At 43.7% G+C, this 22,029-nt stretch overlaps 1 protein-coding gene and 1 long non-coding RNA gene across 6 annotated transcripts in view; one reads left to right on the top strand and one right to left on the bottom strand.

The window, feature by feature from the left end:
• pav (kinesin family member pavarotti) overlaps positions 1 to 13,635 on the top strand; it is a 67,678-nt gene extending 54,043 nt beyond the window's left edge. For 4 of the 5 annotated variants that reach the window (XM_065438822.2, XM_065438821.2, XM_065438823.2 and 1 more), the window contains 5 exons: positions 2,815 to 2,957; positions 7,337 to 7,431; positions 11,705 to 11,762; positions 11,870 to 11,913; positions 13,497 to 13,635. In XM_065438822.2, the coding sequence (XP_065294894.1) occupies positions 2,815 to 2,957; positions 7,337 to 7,431; positions 11,705 to 11,762; positions 11,870 to 11,913; positions 13,497 to 13,512 (356 nt within the window). In that variant the 3' untranslated portion in view covers positions 13,513 to 13,635. Of the gene's footprint in view, positions 1 to 2,814; positions 2,958 to 7,336; positions 7,432 to 11,591; positions 11,608 to 11,704; positions 11,763 to 11,869; positions 11,914 to 13,496 lie in introns of all 5 variants that reach the window. The other variant, XR_010565912.2, reaches the window with a different exon arrangement.
• Positions 13,636 to 17,939: 4,304 nt separating this feature from the next.
• On the bottom strand, positions 17,940 to 20,344 carry LOC139059633 (uncharacterized). The gene is made up of 2 exons (XR_011514255.1): positions 19,458 to 20,344; positions 17,940 to 18,046 (listed from the first exon to the last, which is right to left on the bottom strand). It is a non-coding gene; the product is annotated as an uncharacterized lncRNA (long non-coding RNA).
• Positions 20,345 to 22,029: the final 1,685 nt, after the last annotated feature.

Raw genomic sequence — 22,029 nt, 5'->3', positions numbered from 1 at the left:
GTAGGAAGTTTTGACATGTCCACTCTGCAAGAATCGTTGCGGCGTGAGACGCTGATGTGCATTGCACTCGTGGGGCCCAGGCGGCGCAAGATGTGCATTGTCATTTTAAGACGGTGATAGGAAACCAAAATGAAATTGAGCTGGTGCACAATGCTGGAATACATCACCACGATACCGTCAGATCGAAACATGATACTCACTTTGCGCCACCCGCAGCAGGGTACTGCATGCATTTGGGTTATAGCCTATTAAAAGCACTATTGGGCTATAGCCTATTAAAAGCCACACGTGCTGCAAGACAGATAAGTGAAGATGCTTATCGCAGTGGGTTGAAGGCAGTAGCTGTGAATGGCGACGTGCGATGATCCGTGGAGATTCGCTGGTACCGTGGCACTTTCAAAGGACATGGGTGGGCAATAACTACTGGGAAGCTGTCGTTGCAGGTGCCTACTGCTCTCAATCACGTGTGCCTTGCAACTTTTCTTGTTTACATGGGATTTAGCAGCCAGAAAACGTATCGTATGATCGCATTTTGGCGATATACTGAACATTGGTGTCGAAAGATTGTGTTTTCTGGGAACCACTAAAGCAGGAACTTATCTGCATCGGGTCATTTTTTGTTTTCTTGAAACGTTGGTGCCATGAAATCGTACTAAATGGGATTGCATCAATGAGGTTCCACTGTACTAGTACTGGGGTCACTAAATATTTGGCTGGGAAAGTAAATAGCAGGCTAATACAGTCCTGAATTTCCACTATTTGCTCAAAATAGTAGTAATAGTTCTATTTTTGCTTGTTTGCTTCATTATGCTAAGCACAAGGAAATGATGAATTACAGAAAGCCTTTGCTCTGATTAAAGCTGCTGTCTATGTTCATTACCACACTGTTGACTAAATTAATTGAGGAGGAACGATCCAGAAGTGAATTTGGCCCATAGTAGGATTCTTTTACACAATTAAAATACTTTTAAACTTCACACATACTAATGACCATTTGCCAGCAGTGGATATAAAAGGATTAACATTGTGGTGGACGTAAGTCGCCGCATTTTATAAGCTGCTGCCACACTTGTTGAGATAGCACAGTATTTTGGCAGCCCATTGCTTTTCTGCTCGAATATGCTCGTTGGCTGCATTGACAAAATGGTGTAGCACTGATCTGGTGAAAATATTTTTTAGACAAGAAATCTAAAACAAGGTTTTTTTTGCGGTTTTCATTACTTGAAAAAAAAATGTTTTGGGCATGATTTAGGTAAAACCAAAAATTTGGAACTATAATTGTGGCATCCAGAAATGCTCAAAATGTTTAGTTTGCAGAAAGCACAGGGAGTGTTCATTGGGCATTGAAACATCCGTTGTTGAATTAAACTTATGCAAACCAGTCTTAACTATCTATGGCTATATTAAATGAGTCCAGGGAAAGCACAGGGAATGCGGAAGATGGAAATTCAAGACGATGAGCAAAACGAGAATAAGGTCAAAGCAGGAACCAACGTTTCGACAAGTGGACTTGTCTTCTTCAAGGCGTTGAATGAGACAAGTCCATTTGTCGAAACGTTGGCTCCTGCTTTCACCTTGTTCTCGTTTTGCTCATCATATTAAATAAAGACATTTGTCTATTTGAGGACTGTATTAGAAATTAAATTTAAAAGACAAGATTCTGAAGCTCTTATGCATGTGTAGATTTACGAGTGTGTCTATGCGGGTCAGCTAACTTTAACGTTATGTCATTCTTCTAAACAAATTGGATGAGATAGCGATGTAGGTAAGCAGGGGGAAAAATGTATATGAAGTGACTTATTGATTTAAATATTTCAATTTTATATAAGAAATTAATTTTTAATTTTAACTTCTAATTCTTAATTTTAATTTTTTTTAATTAACATTATACGGAGAACAGTCATTGTAAGGTGTGAATAACTTCGTGTGATTTGTAGTTGATGTCAGATGGAGGCTACTTCTAGAGATGGTAGAAAAAAAGGTGGAAAATGGGTACAGCCAAGCAACTTTAAGGGACTGAAAATTCACAGCTGTTTGTCATACCTATAGTGTACAGGCGTGGGCATGAGCATTGAACTTTACATTGGGGGTGCAAACGGAACCATGATGAGTACCTTTCTTGCACTTCTTCCAGGCCAGAAAAAGCTAGCATTTCTTGCTTGTAAAGTGTTATTGTTGTTACCATCATTACTGGGTAGTTGAAGTTATAGTATAACTACATCGATATCTTCACTGCAGTTTAACTACAAAGAGTCCAGGTTTAAAATGCACAGTGAAATGAAAGATTGAGTGAGATCGCTCAGATAATGTCGTTTCCTGATCTCGTTGAATTTAAGCACTATGCAACAGACTTCAGTGTAACGACATTCATTATTTAAAAAGTCCTGCCCCTTCAGAGCTGCTGCAAATGTGGTTAGAAAGCTTCAGTGATAGCTATGGCTGTAAATGTCAAAGTTCACCACAAGCAGTATTGCCATGATTTGCCGGCATAGAATGGTGTCTGCTGGCACAAGATATAGGTGATTGGTGATTGCTGTGATAGGTTTTGTGTAAAACTTGCTGCTGCTGAATTATCTCTGGAAAAAAAAAAGCTGATGTTCTTTTTAATGATGATGTTCAACGCTAACCTAATGCTCATGCACACACACCTATAAACAAGGCCCGCAGTCTTTCTTGTCTCTGTCATGACTTGCATCAGCGTTAGCAGAAGAAATTACGGTGATCGAAATTGCTTTCCTTGAAAGCAGTGTTGTGTTTTGTCGTGCTTGTGCCAAGTCTTCTCTGGTTGACTAATTGAGCAATCTTTGGGTGCAGGCTCGGTGATGCAGCCGGTGATGAAGAAGAAGAAGTCGGTGGGCAAGCTGGGTGTGAAGGATGTCACCAAGGGGGCGTCCAAGTACGCACTCTTGCACCAGGAACAGGACGCAGGTGGTGACGTGGAAGAACAGCTCTACAAGGTAAGGGACAGTGCAACCCCCGCCACTCTAAGCCTACTGGTATCGAACTCATCTTTCCTTTGAGCACAACAAAGAAACTAAGAACCACATGACAAGGAACAAAATTGAAAGTGGTAGGTGCAACATCAAGGGCCAAGAAGAGGGCAATGTGGATTAGAGAGCAAAAGAATGTAGCTGATATTCTAGTTGAGAATAAAGGGCCCTTTGTAAGTCTTGGGTCTTGGAGACAAGTGTAGTGTCCATGCACAGGCAATTTGTCTGAAAGGGTGCACGCTGTGAAAACTGCTGAAAACTGAAACAGCCGCTTATGCAGCCTTCCAGGAAGAAAGGCTTGCTCTTTTCGTGAAAGAACAATGACGTCAGACTGAAGATGTGTCGGCATTGCTACAAATGTCTGCAACGTCATCGATTATGGCATGTGACTTTGGTAAATCATTAAATGCAGAACATTCAGAAGTGCTTCTGGAAGCATGCTGCATTACTGGTTGCTGACTATTGCATGCTGTACTGTGCACAGTATGAAGTGCAATATTGAAAGGTGCAATGCAGTCGTTGAGCAATCATTTGGAATTGGGGCGGACTGCCTAACAGGACTGAATTAATGGAGTCAGAAATATCGAATTCACCAGAAAATAAGTTTTATTGGATAGAAATTATGTGCGCACTAAAGGCACATTTCTGCCGTCGCCGTGATATTCCATATAAAGTCCAAAGGCGGTAACGGTGTTGCCACGGCGCCAGTGTTATGCCAGCAAATGCATGCTAATGCCAGTGAAAGCGTGCGAGAGTGAACCGACGATCGCGGCTCAATCTTGCCTCGCGCAAGGGAGAAAAGCAGGGAGGAAGCGCACCTTCATCATGCACAAGACACCCAGGAGAAAGGAAGGAGGAGAGGTATACTCTGGCAGCTATTGCATATGGCGTGGCCGTGCAGGCCCTAGCTTAAATGCGATCTGCGATAGGGACAGAGTGCGCACCGAGTCCTGATAGCTTCGTATGTGCTGTGTTTTCACCACTTGGTTCAAGTTGAAGCGAGAGGCAGCAAGGTCTATTTGCTCGCTGCTGCTGCCTCACTTCCTCACTCCAGCGTTATGGCAGCTAGTCTCTGCACTCATCGATTGAGATGTGTTCATGTTTGCTTGCATGTGTGAGGCATCACGCTTGTTAATTTAGTAAGTAAGCGAATATTTACATGTTTATATGGCCAATAAAACTACTATCCTTACTTCGTATAGCTGTCTACTAATTTTTTTGTCGCAATCAATGCTTCACTTTTTGAGCAAAACTGCAATTTTTTTTTCCACACGCGACCAGAAGATCTGGTAAATGCGTTGCTGTACGCGTGCACATATGCTTGCATGTGACCTGGTCAGTCTGTATTTTGACCATTGTCATGGCTGTCGCTACAGGCAGACTACAGCACAGTCTCCAAGTTGACCAAATATTCATACTCTGGAACTTAAACAGAGGCCGACCGAACTCTTAATAGCCATATAATTGAGGGTTTCTTGAGATAGTCATTATTTGCTCACGGTCTCTTGCGCAAACTATCGCGTTTGTCTTGTATTGCGCAGCACACAATTTAGCATGCTATGCACAAGAACACCTAACTAGCGATGTAAGTCAGTGCTACACAAACATGGAGGCATATGCAAGCGGATCACAGAGCATGATTGTGCGATTTCACGATGTGGGAACAAGCAGATGAAACGGAAGTACATCTCACTTGCTAGGGTATGAAGTACAAGAGAAACCCGCAATAACGAAATCCTGTGTCTACAAAATTCTCGTGACAACAAAATGTTTTCATATCCCTGACGAATGCCCATTTGATTCAATGCATTTGTACCTCTCAACAACAGAATGTCGGTGTACTACAATCCCGCATCAATCAAATTTTCCGGAATGTAACCCCGCTTATTACCTACTCGCGCAAGGCTAGCAGGCTCCAAATTGTGCTCAAATGTGATCGCTTTGCCCTAAAATTGCTTAAAATACCACCACATTACACTTGCATGGGCGCTGCCATTTTTGTCTACAAAAACAGCCAACTGCCAGAAGCGATCGCGTGCGTTGGAAACACGTCATGGCTGCCATCTTGTTAGTTGATCACCCATTTGAAGCTGTATGCATGTTGCTACTGACAAGCGAGGATGATTTTAGCATACCTAGGGCAGTGCGTAATGTGCACCTCGGCAAGAAAAATGCAGAAAAAACAGGAACTCCACGTCCCATCGACATGGAATTGTTTATGGCGCTTTATGTGGCGGTTGCAGTTTGGAGTGCCATGCATCGGGGCGGGATTGAGCGATCGCCTGGCGATACGCATTCCTTGCTTCAAGAATGCTGGTTTTGGTTCCTCCCCGACAGGCATTGTGTGCGGATTCGGCACCAGACATGGATTTGTGCGAAGGGGGCCGTAATCTCGATCGATTGTCTTTGAGTATACGGGATATGGTCACTTTCACTCTCAACACCAGACGTGTCGACACCTACGGGTGACAGCATGCGCTGCAGAAATACTGCTGCATGCGGGGAGCACTGTTGCTCAGTGTCCGGTGCCGAGCTGCGCAAAACCTTGCAAAAATGATAGTATCGCCGAAAGCAATTGACTGAGAATACCGCTCCACGGCAGTACTGCCACTGCTGATCGACGCATGCGGCGCACTTTGTACTGTCGGCAATGCGGTTATATATCCTCGCAAGCTTGCCAAAGTAGGCCAATGGAATTTTGACAGTAAAGTTTCGTTCTGTGATGCATTACCTATCAGTGCCGTCTCCTTTTGCAAGAACGAAATGCTTGTGCAAGCGAATATTTTGTGCATTCCCCGCCGATTTCATCATTGGAAGGTTAAACTGTAAAAAGAAAGACACGCAGACGTTTGGTTTGTTGGTTTTATTATTTCTCTAAACTTTAATTCGTCTACTTAAGCAACACATCGAACAAATAACTGCTGTTGCCTTGAATAATTCTCAATCACGTGTTGCTATGAGTTATGTCGCAGCGATGCCATGTGCCCAGGCGTGCTTGCGCAATATACGTCGCCTCTCCAGCTGGGAACGCATTGCCCGCAAGGAGAAGAGCAAATAGCGTTTGTTTTTAAATTTATGCTCCTTCCATGGCGCATAGGGATGTAATACTTAGCAGACACGATCGGTAGCGCTCAATGCACGCACTGCGCTTGACAGCTCAAAATGGCCAGACCTGGTGAGACGCACTTTAAGGATGATAAAAAATAAAATTAAAGACAAAAAAAACTTGCAAAAAAGATAGAATTGCTTGTGTTTTTTTTTGTCATGCAAATGATTCTGATGATCACATAAAGCAAAACAATGCGAAAGATTTCTGTCAGAAAGGTGAACTTAACTAGGAAAAAGTTTACAATGTAGCAAAGGTGGGCCTCACCGCACACTAGTTGGTGTATGCACCTAACTTCACTCTTCAACATATGCTTGCACTGTCTGATGTTATATACAACAAGCACAAAATAAAGCACGCCATCTGCAAGAAGCATGAAGCAATAAAGGAACTCAAATTATCTTCAGGCCGGCACGAAAAGCAGAAAAAGAAAGGTGCTGGGTGAGCGGTCTCATTGTTCATCCTTTTTTGCAAGTTTGCACTTGACAGGCTGAGCTTGTCTTCCATCCTTAAGGGGTAAATAGTATTTCACAAAGAAGTGGTAGCATAGGAGATTAGCACTTTTTCAGGGGCCGTGGCATTGCGCAGTGTTCGACGTACCAAATGTGGCGGTGAGCAGGAGTTCAATGCACACATAGTACAGTGCTATACTTTTGCCTGGGATTTCCAAGATGTTACAACTGTTCGATATAGACAAAAATTTGGTATACCAGGGTTTGACATATCCCGGCTCAACTGTAGTACGTAAATACAATGGTGATTTTGCCTTGTAAGCATCATGTCATTTTGGTGCTGCCTACAAGGCATTGCAAATGCATGCTTAGGGTGTGCTGTTTTGTTACGATTTATTCATAACAGGTCTTTATACTTTAGCTCATGCGAGTATTGTTATGTTAGAGAGCTGTGTTGGCAGTGTAAGCTGCTTTATTACAACAGCAATAGTAGTGCAATTTTCCTATCTTTCATCTTTCAGTATCACAAGATATTGAAAGCTATCTCACAAGATTTTGCTTAAGTTTGTTACCAACTTATCGCATAACTAATTCCTGCTAGACATGCATGATTTACTCAATTCACTTCACTATTCCAGACTAAAGTTGATTCTAGTCCTGGCACAAGTAGTGAACTGCTAAGTGGCAGAGTGAATTGTTTACCACACCTTGGCTTTTCACTGATACCACTCCTAGTAACCTCCAGCAGCTTGTGAAAATGCCTGTTTTCTTTTCGTTTGAATCGTTAGGGAGATGTCATCCCTTCCATGACCGGCGGGGCCCAAGTGGTCTTCAGCGAGGTGGAGACAGTGAAGCATTTGTCGCCAACTTCAAGTCAGCTCAGGTTTGTTCAACTGCGCCTACATGAATGTGTTTGTGACCATTTACATGTGTGCGTGCACGTGTATGTACATTCATGTCCCTGCCTGAAGCACATCTTTAGTGGTAGGCGATAAGTGGGTGGAAAATGAGGCTTGCAAACTGTTGCCAGGTACACGCCCGCTGAACATTTAGATAACCGAGTTTTGTAGCACTTAACCCACACCAGTATTTCAAGAACATCAAAAGTGAATTGCGCGTGCTAGCAAGATGTGCCAAATTGTTGAGCGGTTTATTATGGCTTAGAAGAGTTTGTCCAGAGGGGGGCTTTGAAAAGTTCAACTCTCCAGAGCCTATTCAGTCTTAGATCAAATTTTCTATTAGGCTGGGCCACTGCTTTAATACTTGAACGCCTGCATTTGTGTGAAGATTCTTTTTAATTTTTTTATTCTCCTATTTGGAAGAACCTGCAGCACAACCCCTCTCCCACTTCCTCGTCATCACAACAGTCTACCCCCCCCCCTCTTTCTTTTTACATTTCGATTTCCCTCATCCTGCTCTATGTACCACATTATTTTGATGTGAAAGCATTAAATGGCTCATGAGGTGGAGAATCTGGCATTGTCTTCGTCAGCATGACCACACGATGGTGCAAAAAGGCTACAAACCCTTGAGCTTAAGGTGAGGTTAATTAAGGCAGAGTAAAATAAGGTTGAGGTAATTAAGGCACTCGAACCCACGACCTTGTGTTGTGCCATAATGACTAAGCATCATGCAGTGCCTTCATGTTATATACGTAAGAATAACTAAGTACCTCTGGAATTTTTTTCTTCCCCATTAGGGTTGTAGTGGTGAGGATTGAGTAAAGCCATTAAGGAAAGCAGTTGCTCGCCTCACAAAAAAAGTCCTCTTTTTGAAACACTGGCTCCTGGGGCATCACCTGTTTAGAGTGCTGCCAACTATGGGGAAATTTTTAGAGGCTACAAATATCAAATTTTCAGTTTCAAAGCAAATTCAAATAACCGAAATCAAGTGCAAATCAATAAAATATTTTTTCGAATGTGAATACACTATTGGATTTGCAAGAATGCAACTTTTTTTTAACCAACCACAGGTATGAAAAAATATAGAAGCTATATTATTGCACAGCATGTACAGCAAAACTGTGCTTTGTGGTCAACAAAATTCTCTAGTGCAAAAGCTTTTGCTTGACAGTATCATAACTACGGTTATTTAATGTTGTCACGAAGGAAGGACAGCTGCTCAACATGTTTGGGGAGCAGCAACGTCCTCCGGCATGTCACATTTTCTTCAGACACCGGAAAGAGCTGCCCACTGGACGCATTAGTGTCGGGTATTGGCAGGTGTCTCTTTGCAAGCCGAGTCAACAGTGGGCACCATGCTTACACCACCACTCGCATGGACCATCCTTTTGGCCCAAAATTTCATCATGCATGTCTTTCAACCAGTGCTTGTGGCAATGAAAATTGTTGCTGGTTGATGAGCCTATTAAGGTCTTTTAACTATGCTGGCATGGAAGGAGTCTCTTAGCAAGTTTCGTTGTTGAAGATGTATCTGGGTTCCTTGGCAATTAAATTTTCCTTGCTTCTTCTAAAGCCAGATTTTTTAGCCAGTTTACCACTGAAGCATCTGGTGGGTGGTACTCGGCTACTTTAGAATGAAGGTCTAGAAACATTGCCAAGCTTGCTACACGGTCAAATTTGTAGTTTGGAAATCATGTTTTTAGGCACTTAGCCAGATTAGTAGCCGACATAGAAGCTTCCACTTGGTGGCTGGTGTTGTCCAGGTGCATGAAGAAGCAGTACAGTGTGGACAGTCGAGCTGAGATTGTCGGGTAGCCATACGCACTAGCAGGGGCCCTGTGACAGTGCCCTCTTCTTACTTTTGATAGGCTTCACTGCATGGCAAATATGCATGGACACTCTGCAGCACTGTTTGCTGGCTTGCGCAACATGAAGGGAAAAGGGATGGATGCCGCCACGGGCATTACGTGCGTTAAGCGGCAATGTACAAACTACGAAGTGGTTATTTCCTGTGTTAGTTTGGTTTGGTAATTGCCTGATGACATATAGATATCTAATAATACATACATTTACGATTGTTTCTATAATGTACTGGTAAAGTTTCTTTGTAGCTGTCAGCAAAAAAGGAAGGTGCTGCCACTAGCTTGTGAATATGATGAAATGGGCTATTTATATCACTTCCTCTATTCTAAAACCTAAAAAAAACATACACGGAAGAGGGGGGAAAAGTAGGTTGTCATCGGCAATTGAACCCATACTTTCTGCATGAGAGGCCATACACTACACCAATGTCTAACTCAAGATGACTACTTTTTCACGGACTTTTTCACACGTAAAGCATGTTCAATTGTAACGCTGTAATTGCCTTCATAACGCTTTCTTTTTCCAGATCTTAAAACATTATGATTCCGCGCTTTATGCACAGGACTTTTAAATCTGTTTCTTGTGGACACAATTGTCAGAATTGTTTCAGGGTCCCTTTAAGAAAAAAAAGAAAAGCAGCAACTGCGGCAAGGAATGTATGTGACCATACGTATGCACATCCCTGATGACACCTGTAAGCACCAACGAAGGCTCACTTCAAAGCCTTTGACAAGCTGTGGTATAGATGACGTTTCAAACATGACGTCTCTGATGTGTTTCCGGCTCCTCAGTTGCTTCCAGCGTATACATTTAGCAAAAACATGGCCTTTGAGATCAGCTTTTGTTACCTGGAGAGAGAGCCGTCGCTGGTACGTGGATTTGGACACCACCCATTGTTGCCAGTGACAGTGGGTGTTCATTGTGTTGCTGCCACCTTTGTTTAAACATGGCTTTACTGCATATATAATATATGTGCAGTCAATGTTCGAGTTTTCGAACTACTTAGGGCCGCAAAAACGTCTGAAAAATAGGGCAGTACGAAAATGAGTGCATGCCTCCAAAGTCTCAAATGCCCACAGGCACGTCCGACATAGCTCTAAAGGCGTATTGGTACTCGTACTGTGACAGGAGGTGGTGGGCGCACGAGTGCATAATGTGGAATACGTATGATACATACTGTGTTCCGTGACAGTGGCCCCTTTCCACGCTTGGTATGCTTGAAGACAATACACTGCCTATGCTTGGCCGCGTAGCACCGCTGCATTGCGGCGAAGCATACTTTTGGGAACCGGCATGATATAACGTTTGATCTTTGCCATATTTTGAAGCCATCAATGAAGATGACAAAGGCGGAGTTGTCTCCATTACTGACAGTGGCGAATTATTTCAATGAAAAACACCGCGGGAAGCATGGTAGCAAATGTCGAAGCAGCTAGGCCTAGCGATGCCATGGTGGCTATGGCCACCAGCTGATTGGCATGCGAGAGCGCAGGTTCAAGGCTGCAAGCCCATCATTATGGTGGTGGTGGCTTAGACTAATGCCGTTTAGCACCTCTGGTTGTTGCATAAAGTCCGGAAAATCGGATGGCAAAGGGTTTCAGCATCCAAAATTTCAGACATCATTATACATTAGCTCAATGGGGTACGTGACAGTGCCGCAAAGGGGTCTGAATTATTGGGCATGCCCGAAAAAAATCTGTGTATGAATAACAATGTGGGCGAGTTGGTTTAAGTTCATGGTGTAATTTATGTAGCATAAAGCACTGAAGCGCAGAATAAAAAGGTGAAAAATATGAAGGAATAACAAGCGAAGGACAAACACAGCGCTTGTCTTTGTCTTTCTCTTGTTATTCCTTTGTCCGTTTTACCTTTCTTTACTGCAGTTCAATGCTTTGCACTGCAGAAATTACACCATGAATCTGTCATTGATTTTATATACAATGTATAATTTACAATAAATAAGTATGTTTCAATATGCTCTTCACTGCAAAAGTACATGGAGTAAGAGAGCCATGAGAAAACAAAATTTTCTCACACAGTATGTTTTCATTCTGGAACTAAATGACAGAGCCTCTATATAATTTGAGACAGATGCTGCACTATAACTCAGTGCAAGGATGCCAGAGCCAGCTGCTAGAATATTCATTTAGTTGCAGCCTCTCCCCTCCAAGAACTTCTGTGGTTCGTTGTGCTTGTGCCCAATGTAACTTGCAAATGAACCCGCTGAAGTGTTGTTGCTTGCCTAATGCGGTGTACAATTGTCTATGCCTTTTTTCAGGTGTAATCAGTCAGAAGTAAGCACCTACAAACTTCACTTCTTTCTACGTGTGCTCGCGCAATCTTTAGGAGCTCCATTTCTGACAGATGTACTTTCTTTTTTTTTAATTTCAGGAAACGAAGCAGTGGACGGGCAGCGCGTGATGATGACGAGGACTACGTGTCGGCTCGTGTAAGTTGCTATTGCTACACTGTAGCTCTTGATTTCTTTTTCTGTTGTTTGTCTGGCTACTTATACTGCATGTCTGTCATCTTGCTTTCGTTTTCTCTTTATTTCAGTGCTCAGTGTCAGTTGAAGGTCACGCACATCCTTCTGTGATAAAGTAAGTACCTTGCTTTAACTGAGCTCTTGTGGCTTGTGAAATGTTAATTAGAGCATGTCGATAAAGAAAAAGTACCGAACACTCAAGATGTTCGTCAGTGCTAAGTTAATAGCAGACTGTGAATGTTCACGATTGACTAGTGTTTGCGGCGCAAGATTGTGACGAATGCATACAACAAAGAAACTGTGATGCTACCTGCACTGCCTGCTTATGGCAGCACAAGATGCCAAATGTTACTATTGGCTATTATTGACTATTGACCATTTCTATTGACTACTATTGACTGTTTTTATTTCAATGCCAAATATAATCGTGGCTGCGCGCCGTCCGCTGTAGCTGCGAGCGAAAGCTTGCGAGGGTGAATCGAAATGTGTGGTGGATTGGTGCAGCGATGTCTTCTCGCGCTTGCTAGGGAGGAAAGTGGGGAGGGTGCACATGGTGGGGGTGAGCCTTCACACGTGTGCAAGGTGAGGAGCGGGGAGATGTGCACGTGCTAGGAGGTGGGGGCTACGGTGGAAGGGGAAAGTTAGTGTGCATTTCCTCTTCTACTCCAGCTGCGGCGGCTGAGCATGGCTCTGCGTTTCCCATCTTGGAGGCAATCTACACTGAGTTCGAAGGCTAGCAAAATGGATATAGCTGATGGCTTCGTGTGTGCTGTGTTCTCGCGCACCTAGTTTGCATTGAAGTGAGAGGCAGCAGGAAGGGGCATTCGCTCCCCGCTGCTGCCGCTCTTCATCATGCTAGCGTTTGACAGCGAGTGTCCGTGGTCATAGAGTGAGATGTGTTCTTGCTTGCCTGTGCACGTGTGACAACATGCCTAATTGAGCTAGTAAGCAAATGGCTACAGCAATTTATGCAGCTGATAACAAGGGCTAACCTTACTTCATATTACTAACAATTTGCTATCACAGTCAATGCTTTGCCGGTTGTGCAGAACTGTGCTTCTTCTTTTTTTTTTTAGACCATACAGAATTTTTCAAAGCCTGCCTGTGGCAGATAGCTTAGTTCTAGTCATTGAGCTGAATTACTCGAAGAGGCAGACATCTCTTGCATTAGAAATGGAAATGCATAATTAAAATTTCACTAATTTATTTATTAATTTATGGTACATGTTGAATTTACAGATTTAGTGAAATATTGTTAAATAATTAGTTATACATTTTTATTTCTTGTGTGAGTAATTGCCGTCACTTGGAGTAGTCCAGCTCACAGCTACAATTATGCTATATGTTACACGCAATATTTAAGAAGTTCTGTGTCTATAAAAACACCCCTTATTCTTCTCAATGCCTGTGCAATGGCCCTGGAATGGTTGCTCAACCTCCTTTATTCTCCTCCTTTCCCACTGCTCTCCTGCTTTCTGTATCTTGGCTGTAAAATTTTTTATGAATTCTAGAGCTAAAAAATAAGCCAGTATGGTTTTAGAATTTGGCACTAACTTACCTTGTTTGAGCACTCACTCAAACTATGCACATGTGTTGAATTGTGCACAGGGCTGGGCTAGACAAACATCAGCTGTGCTATGGTTTTCTTTACTTGTTAATTGTGCTCTGTTATTCATATCTCATTTGCTTCTTCTTCAGACGATCAAGAGTGTGAATACTTTGGACCTGCTGCATCAACCTGTGCCAATCTCACTGCTGTATATAACTGCAAGAACAAGTGTATCTTAGCGATTCGCAAATATTTTTATGCTTCAAATAAAGCGTTTTTAGGACAAAAGTGTTTTCTCTTCAGTGGAATCCATTGGTTACAGTGATCAGTACTGCAGGATTGATAAGGGTCACATTTTGCTGCCCAAAGCAATCTATAGGTGGCCGGTACAAGACACCAATGTTGAGAGTTTGGCTGGCGCAGGCACTGGCATCAGTGTAGTGGCATCAGCGCCAAGCTCAGCATGTGCAATGAGGCAGACCAACCAACCGTTGTCTTATCGGCATGTCATGAGATGATGTGCTGTGATTAAAATCACACATTTTCGTTAAAGGGAAGCTTTCTAGCAAACCCTCCTGGACTTTGCTGGCTGTGTTGGAAGCCAGCAAAGTCAGATCAGGCCCGACATTGCGCTTCGCATCGCGGGCCTTATCTGCTGAGGCGTTGGCACGACGCTCGCGAGATGGCGCGACTCCCGCTCTCGGCACTGTTGCTTGTAGGCCAGCTACTCCTCGGGAGAATGATGCGTGGCCGTCCCAATGCGAAGTTGGAGACAGACTGCTGCGCGCGTGCTCTGCTGCGAGAGAGGAACGACGTCCCTATCGACGTTAGCCAATGGCGCGCTGCACCTTCCGCCGGAAGGTTTCTTTGGTCGGACCGCAAGCGTTTCGCGTTCCGCCACCACCGGTGTTTCTTGTCGGCGAGATCGGCACGCCATTAATATAGGAATAAATATTTTCAGCTTCGTTTGAGATTTTGTGTTGTGTTGCTTAATTCTGCCTGTCTCAAGCATAGAATCATGTCAAGCAGGGGAGCAATGAAGCAACACAAGACAAACAAGAGTAACCCTTGCTCTTCACGCGGTGCGCATGCGTGTCGTCACAAGTCAGCGCAACGTGGGATTCTGAAACTACTGCTCCAAAAGCTCAATATGGCGCAATCAGAATAAACATCAGCTCTGGAACATCGGAATCACGGCTTGAGGGTCGTGGGCAGTGTGGTTGCGCGCGCGTAGAATCGACGATATGTCCGAAAGCGGCATCAACGCGAGAGATGCTACTTGTAGCAAGATAGAAATTTCTGGCCTCAATGTGTTCTAAGATGCCGGTTGGAAGCTTTCGCACTATTCCGACCGTTGCATTCGAAAGAGCTTTTCTACATGCAAAAATTATTTTCACATGTCTACTGCATGGGGCTGTTTGAAGCATTCATATAAAAAGTGAATGCAACTGACACCGATAGCTGCACTGAACTAAAACAGTTTCGACAGGTTAGAAAAGAACTTTTTTTTTTCGGAAATAATTGTGCATTCGACCAATGCCTGCATTTCTACTAATCCATACTTCATTCAAGCTGGTGACGACGAATTAACAAATTGAGCAAATTGGTTTTCTACCGCATCGGATCTCAGCTGAAAAAAGATGTCCACCTGATGCAGAAAAAGAAGGGTATTTTTATTCGTTTTTCTTCATGGAAAAAGGACGTTATAAGACAAATTGCATAAGCAATGTTCAGAACAAGTGATTTCACTTACTGTCTAGTCGAGAATGTGCGTTATAACATCTGTTGATTAGTCAACAGCTTAAGGGCTGAGCCCAGCAGAAGTTGGTCATAGAAGAGTTTTTTTTTTTTCGTAAAGCATATATTGTATAAACACAATCTGATTCAGTGGAAGCAAGATTAACATATCTAGAGAGTGTCACGTGCGTAGGTGGTCTGACTTAAAGCCCCTTAACCTTCGTAAAGTAGTGACACTCTCCTCCTCCGACTTCACTCGTTTCTCCTCTCTCACGCTCTCTCCTCAACACTACATTGCTCGAGCGTAGCAACGGCGCCCACATGCGCTCCTCCCCACTGCGTAGACGCTTCTCAAGCGATGATGGCGCTGAAGCACGACTCTTAAACGAAGCCGGCGCGAGAGCCCACGTGATGCTCTTAGGCCAATAGCGACATGGCGTCGGCCTCGGGCAGAGCGCGCGAGGAGGAGGCGGCATTCTTCAAAGCGTGCCGCAACTTTACGAAGTTTAAGGGGTTTTACTCTGACTCTGCTCAATGGAAAAATGTCATAAACCTAGGCATTGAAAAAAAAAAGAAAATTGCGACTACGACGCAAAAAGCAGCAAGGCTCTGCATATTCATGGAGCAAGGAATATATACAAACACTCAACACAGACGCTTTTAGATATGTGCCCCTTTTTAATAGAGAGTTTTAAAATAGGGGCCCCAAAGAAATGTCGATGCCACTGCGCATATGCGAGATGCAATCTGCGTTTGAGTTTTGCGTTGGGCACGCTATTTCACAGATTAAGCGGGGGCCCCAAATGCTGCCTCAAATGCTTTGCGCCATCAAACATGGCGGCACCCACTGAAGTGACGGCTCTAACCTAGCTCCAAACTTGTTCGACCTTTGGTGACGTGAAGTCCACAAGCTACAAGAAGTTACTGCGGTTATCGCTTTCACTCCAACTAGCTTGCAGAAGATTGATTCATTAGATGCCGCTGATTCCGAATTCGATTGTCAATTTCATAGCTCGTAGGCCTAACACGGCTTAACTCGGCTGATGAAGGCACGTAAAGTTGGTTACTCAAAACTTAGCGCAATTAATTGCTTGATGTTATTAGGATAACCTCTAAATTGTAATTAAACGCGGATACACGAATGTCAAAATTACTCTTCTTATAAAATGGTATATATAATTGCTAGCACAAAAAAGAATTGGCACTTTCGCCAGAAGGCGAAACGATAGCAAGGTTTAGCGTTGCGCTCGAGCTTCTCTCATGGTGCTAACGATATTTGACGCGATATGGCGCGAGGCAGCGCGTGAGACAATAATTGTGCTGCTGCTGATGATGATTCATTGGCATCATCTTTAACACGAGAATGACAATTCCTGCTGCGCAGGAGGAACAGCGCCCTAGTGGCCAATATAAGCTGGAGCATGGCCGTGCTGGAACGCTAGCAGTTTTACGGGCTGTTCTATCGCCGCGTTCGCTCTCCTCCGCCGCAATTAACAGACGCGGGAGCGCTAAGACCGACTCCAGGTAGAGTGCCTCGATGCCCTTCTGGCCCGCCGCTCCGTAGCGGCGGGCGAGGTGGACATCGAGGCACTCTTACTCCAGGTAAGGGGCTTCAACTCTCTCTGGAATAGAGAGAGTAAAAACTTCATTGAATATAAATAAAATAAGGCACGATGGTAGGAGCCGTTATTCCAAGGCCCCACTGGCACGAGCGGCTCGCTGGGCTTGGTCCAGAAGAGCGAACTGGCTCTCCCGACCCTCGTCCGCAAGCCATACCTCCCACTGCCTATTCCTCATTAGTGGATGTTGGTGTAATATGGGGCTGTCTATGTGCGGAGGCCTCCTGGGGCACTCCCATGTGATGTGTAATAGAAATTGTCAATTCGCTGCTGCACGACACGCTGCTACATTTAAAAGGCGTTATATTTGTATGTATAAGGACACATTAAGATCAGAGTGTGCGCTACATGTGAGAAAAGTATGAAGCCGATAAATATAAAAGAGCAACGACGAAACATACCTTTTATTCTAGCGACTTAATGAAGTGACGGGTAGGACGCATACGACAGCTGAGCCTCTTTGACGGCTTCACCACAGTGCTTCTCTGAAAATGTACGTTACACTCTAATGTGGTTTCTGTGAGGCACCGCACATTCCAATCATTTGTTTTTGCGAAATTCGGTAGCAGAACTTGAACGGTCGATTCCGAAATATATTAGTATAGCGTGTTCTTCATGACTACTTGGAAGAAGTTTTAGCTCGGCAGCTGCTGTCGAAATACGTGGCGACATATTTTTTCCTCAGCATCGAATGCGCCATATTTGCTGCTTTTTCTTGCATTTAAAGAAAAAGGTAAATAATACCCAGATGAAAATGTTTTTACTTCCAGCTGGATTATGGAACTGGAAATTTCACCCAGCTGGATACTTTTCTAGCTGGGAAGGCAGCTGGAAAAAATCCAGCTGGGTGAAATTTCCGGTTCCATAATCCAGCTGGAATATGTCCCAACTGGAAGGCCTTCCAGCTGGATCCAGCTGCAAGAAATGCCAGCTGTAATTCAGCTGGAAGAAGTTCCAGCTAGAATCTCCAGCCCGGACTGTGGGTCTACAGACCCTCAGACCGGGCTGGCACACAGCACCGGTTGCCATGGTGTTGAGCCTTGGCGACAACACCATGGTGTTGAGCCATGCTTAGGTGAAATCCCAGGGTGTAAGCTCGCATCAAGCAGGATACAAACTGGCCAGAACTCGCATGGATCTTAGCTTGCTGTCGCAAGTCACACTTAGTTCCTAATGTGACTGGCCGCAAGACCAACTGGTCCGGTGAAAATACATGCAGCCAAAACAGCACGGTGCTGAAACTTGCAACCATTTATTTGAACACTTGCAGCAAGGATTGCGGAAGCATATCTTGCATCTCCCTCAAGATGTGGAATACACTTGCACTCCTCCTTGTACCCCATCTGAAAAAAATATTTAGACATAGTGAGTGAACTTTAAAACAATCATCACTTTAATCCACTCAGTTCTAGTAAACAGTGACCTTTACCAAAATCACGCGGATTGTATCAACAGCCTTTGGACAGTACCACAGTTTACCTTCATCACAGACCCTTCTACAGTTTATGTGGCGCAAGGCCTCAACCTGAGCTCTCAAGAGGCTCTGAACTTGAGCTGCAGAAGCTATGCAATGATTGTTAAATTGTTTAGCGCCATTGACTGTGGCTTTAGTGCAAATAGAATTCAAATGAGCTCATTTGTATTTTGAACTAGGTGTGTGATGTAACTCAACAGCCTCCCAAGAAGCATTTCTCTGCTGAATAACAGGAGCTTGAGGGCCAATCTTTTTATGTTATTGTTGTTTTGCACCTATTCAAATGCCTGCCATTCATGCAACGTGTTTGCGAGCACGCACTTGCAGTGAAAGCACGCCATAAATGTGCTTGTATTGCGTTGGGCAGATTGACATATACGCACTAGTATTTAATAGACGTACGTATGTGCAACATTGGGCACAAACACTGCACGGCAATATATTCAAGTGGGCTATTGGAGACAAAAGGGGGCTTACGCAAACTGACAAGCACTTCACATATGCTGCGTGATAATTTTAAGTTTTATGCAATTTTTAACAAATCGCCTGTTGAAGATACCGTAATTCTAGTCCTTGAGCTGGATCCTTCAGAAGAGGAGATTACTTGCACGAAAAATCGGAACACATATTGAACTAATTTTAAAAAATTCAATAATGAACTTCCTAATTTATTACATTACGGCACATATCGCAATCTACGTATTGTAGCCATTGAGATTGCCAGGCGTATCCACTTGGACTTACTTTCCAGAATGACACCAGTTAAAAATATGTGTCATCAAACTCGCCGTAAAGGTGGACTGTTGGTCTACTTACTTTTTTAACAAAACGCTTTTATGTATTGGAGCACAAAAGTAACTGGAACGCCCACTTATTCGTCTCACACTTTAGAAAATAATATATCGAAACTGATGTAATTCTGGAAATTCATTTAAGGTGGATCCATCTTGCAAACTCACAGGCTACAATTCGTACATTGTAATATGTGCAGCAAGGTAATAAGTTAATTTGTCAATTTTTGCTAATTAATTGAAGATGTCTTTCGATTTCGCATGCTAATAATGTCCACCTCTTCGAATAATTCCGCTCAGCGACAAGAATTATGATATCTGCCACAAGCCATTTCTACCAAATTCCGCAAAACATAAAAATGATCAACCTGTATACGAACATCACGTACAGCAGGGACCTATGATATCATGCTCAAGCGTGCCAGCCAACATACAGGATAAAAATAAACGTTAACTTACGCTCAAAACATAAGCAAGTGAAATAATTACCTCCAAATTGTAGAATCAGGGCTGGAGAAAACGGTGCTCTTCGATCCGCACTGGTGAATCACAACACCACAAAGTACAGCAATAACAACCGTTGATAGCCGCTTGCCTGTACTTGTAACACCGTCCAGAGAAGGAACTGTCCAAAAATAATTACTTCATGCGCAAGATCATGCAGGTTCCTCACAAAAACTTGATCACACGCACACCCGAGAGACTCTCGTTGTCTCGCAAAATTGCCTCGCCGTGACAGTTTCCGCCATGTGCTGTACGAAACTAGAGCCCCAGTGGCGTCGTCACATTTTTTATATTCGGCCTGCCTTTGTAATGCTGCTGCTGTGAATAAAAACCCGAGCTTTTCTGAGAAATACTGATATTGCAATAACACGCTATTATATTATTATTCGTGTCAAAAGAGCAGATCAAGACAAGATACGAGACTAAAGCTCCTAAGTATTCAACAAATATGGCGGCGATTGTATTGGCGTCGTGGAGACAGGAAAAAATAGGAGCAGCGGTCATTGCAGCCTGAACTGCTGAAGGTGCCACGTGTTAAGGCTCTTTTTTGTTAGAGAAGGAATTGCTATGCTGTAAACACTAGCCGTTTGCGCAACGGCTCATCATGGCCAATCGGGCAAGCTCCTCGCTAGTGTAACATCGACAGTGTAGCAAGATATACAGTGTCGATCAAGAGCGCGTCGCTTTTGTCTATTACAAGTAAGGTTCAATAAAAGTGGCAGTTTTCCTGTAGATATTTTTTTTTGGCAACTCGATCACACAGGACACTTTCGATTGCAATCGATCCCGATCGGGCCCGATCGCGATCAAAGGTACCCTGAGTGACGAGCATTTCCATGCAGTTCATGCAATTAATTACGATTGTTGTCACAACGCAGAGAAATAATTTTTTTTTTGCTGCTGCTGCAAGAGTAAAAGCTCTTCGTTCTGCTACAAACACCACCTAGGGCTAAATAGGGGCATGTTGCAGATACAAAAAATGTCTCAATGGAAGTGGGAAGCTCCACTTTCCAGTCGATAGATTCTACTTCCGGCTGGAAAATGCTCCATCCAGTTGTTTCCAGTTGGAAGCGCTGTTTCCAGCTAAAAAATGCTGTATCCAGCAGTTTCCAGCTGAAGCTGGAAAACTTCCAGCTGGTAGTGCTGCTTCTAGCTGGAAAACCAGCTGAGGTGGATTCCACTTCCAGCTGGAAAGTGCCATTCCCAGCTGAGGAGGATTCCACTTCAAGCTGGAAAGTGCCATTTCCAGCTGGCTCTGGAAAATTTCCATCTGGAAGGGCTGATTCCAGTTGGAAACCTGGCTGGGAAGACCATTTCCAGCTAGAAATTCAGAGCCCATTTTCATGTGGGTAGCGAAGGTGGGAAGCATATTTTTCAATGCGTAAGCATTTTCATGCCTACCCAAGGAGGAAACCCGTGCGTCACGTAAGGCGATCGCTTTCAAAATGTATATGGCCCGCAACGGCGAGCGAATTGACCTTCGTGCTGCCTCTATTAGCCCCGAGAACGAACTACAGGGGCGCTGCGAGCGCCGCTCGCGTGACGTCAGGGCAAGGACTCGCGCCTGTCGTCTGCTACAGTTCGGGCGTTGTCCGGGCGCTTTCTGCGGTGTTTTCGTTTGTTCGCCCTCGTTCTCTCTGCTTGCATACTTATGGCGGGCGTCTCAAATATATTTTTACGACGACGTCTTCATTTGCGAAAATTTATTCAAAGAGCTTATTTCTTAGACGACAATGCAGCTCTCGAAGGCAACGCTACAATGCCAGCCGAAGGAGCGCAGACCAGCCCATTGCGGGTTTTTTAATCGACAACCGCAAAAATTTAGAAAATAAGAATCCAGTTATGATACCATACCTGCCGCGGTGCAACAAATATGTCACAGACGCTGGCTATATATGACTTCTACAACAGTTACAATCCACTAAAACTGGTTTTCTCACGACGAGTAGTTCATGGTGTAATATCGAATTTTTGCGTTTCTTTACAGAAACGCTCGGCAGTAACACGAGGACTTAATACTGCAGTTAGGTTCTACAAGCACAACTTGCTTCTTTGACTGCTTCTTAAAATTATATGCTTCTTCACGTGTTTCTCTTAAGCGGCGGTAATTTGAAGTAAAGCTAATGAAGGCTTACGTCTATTTACAGAATACAAAATGGAATGTACCAATATATATTCCCTTTTCTGTGCTACACGTTCAACTCACTTGAGAAATTTACTGGTGCTTCTTGCTTGAGGAATACACATGACGAAATTGTTTGGCGAACTGACACAGGCTGCTCGGCCCAAATTTTTTAGAGAAATTTGCCTTTTGGGCCGTATGGCTGCAGCCAGAAAGAAGTCGAAGCGTAATATAATTCCCATGTGGAGGGTCAAAAATCAAGTGAATATATATGTAAGTCTTGTGGTGTTTTCTTTATGAATGTTTGCGATTGGATAGGAGCAAACTTTATTTTGCCTGCAGTCGGGCGAGGTTCTCTTTTATGTACCGATGAAGCGAATAGTTCTCCGTTTGCATAATTAAACAACGCTGGATCGAGAATGGTGAGACAGAAAG

This window comes from Dermacentor albipictus, chromosome 4 (genome assembly GCF_038994185.2).
Source record: "Dermacentor albipictus isolate Rhodes 1998 colony chromosome 4, USDA_Dalb.pri_finalv2, whole genome shotgun sequence".
Classification (NCBI taxonomy): domain Eukaryota; kingdom Metazoa; phylum Arthropoda; class Arachnida; order Ixodida; family Ixodidae; genus Dermacentor; species Dermacentor albipictus.
The sequence above is the reverse complement of the archived record's forward strand: the minus strand, read 5'-3'. Positions and strand labels throughout refer to the sequence as shown.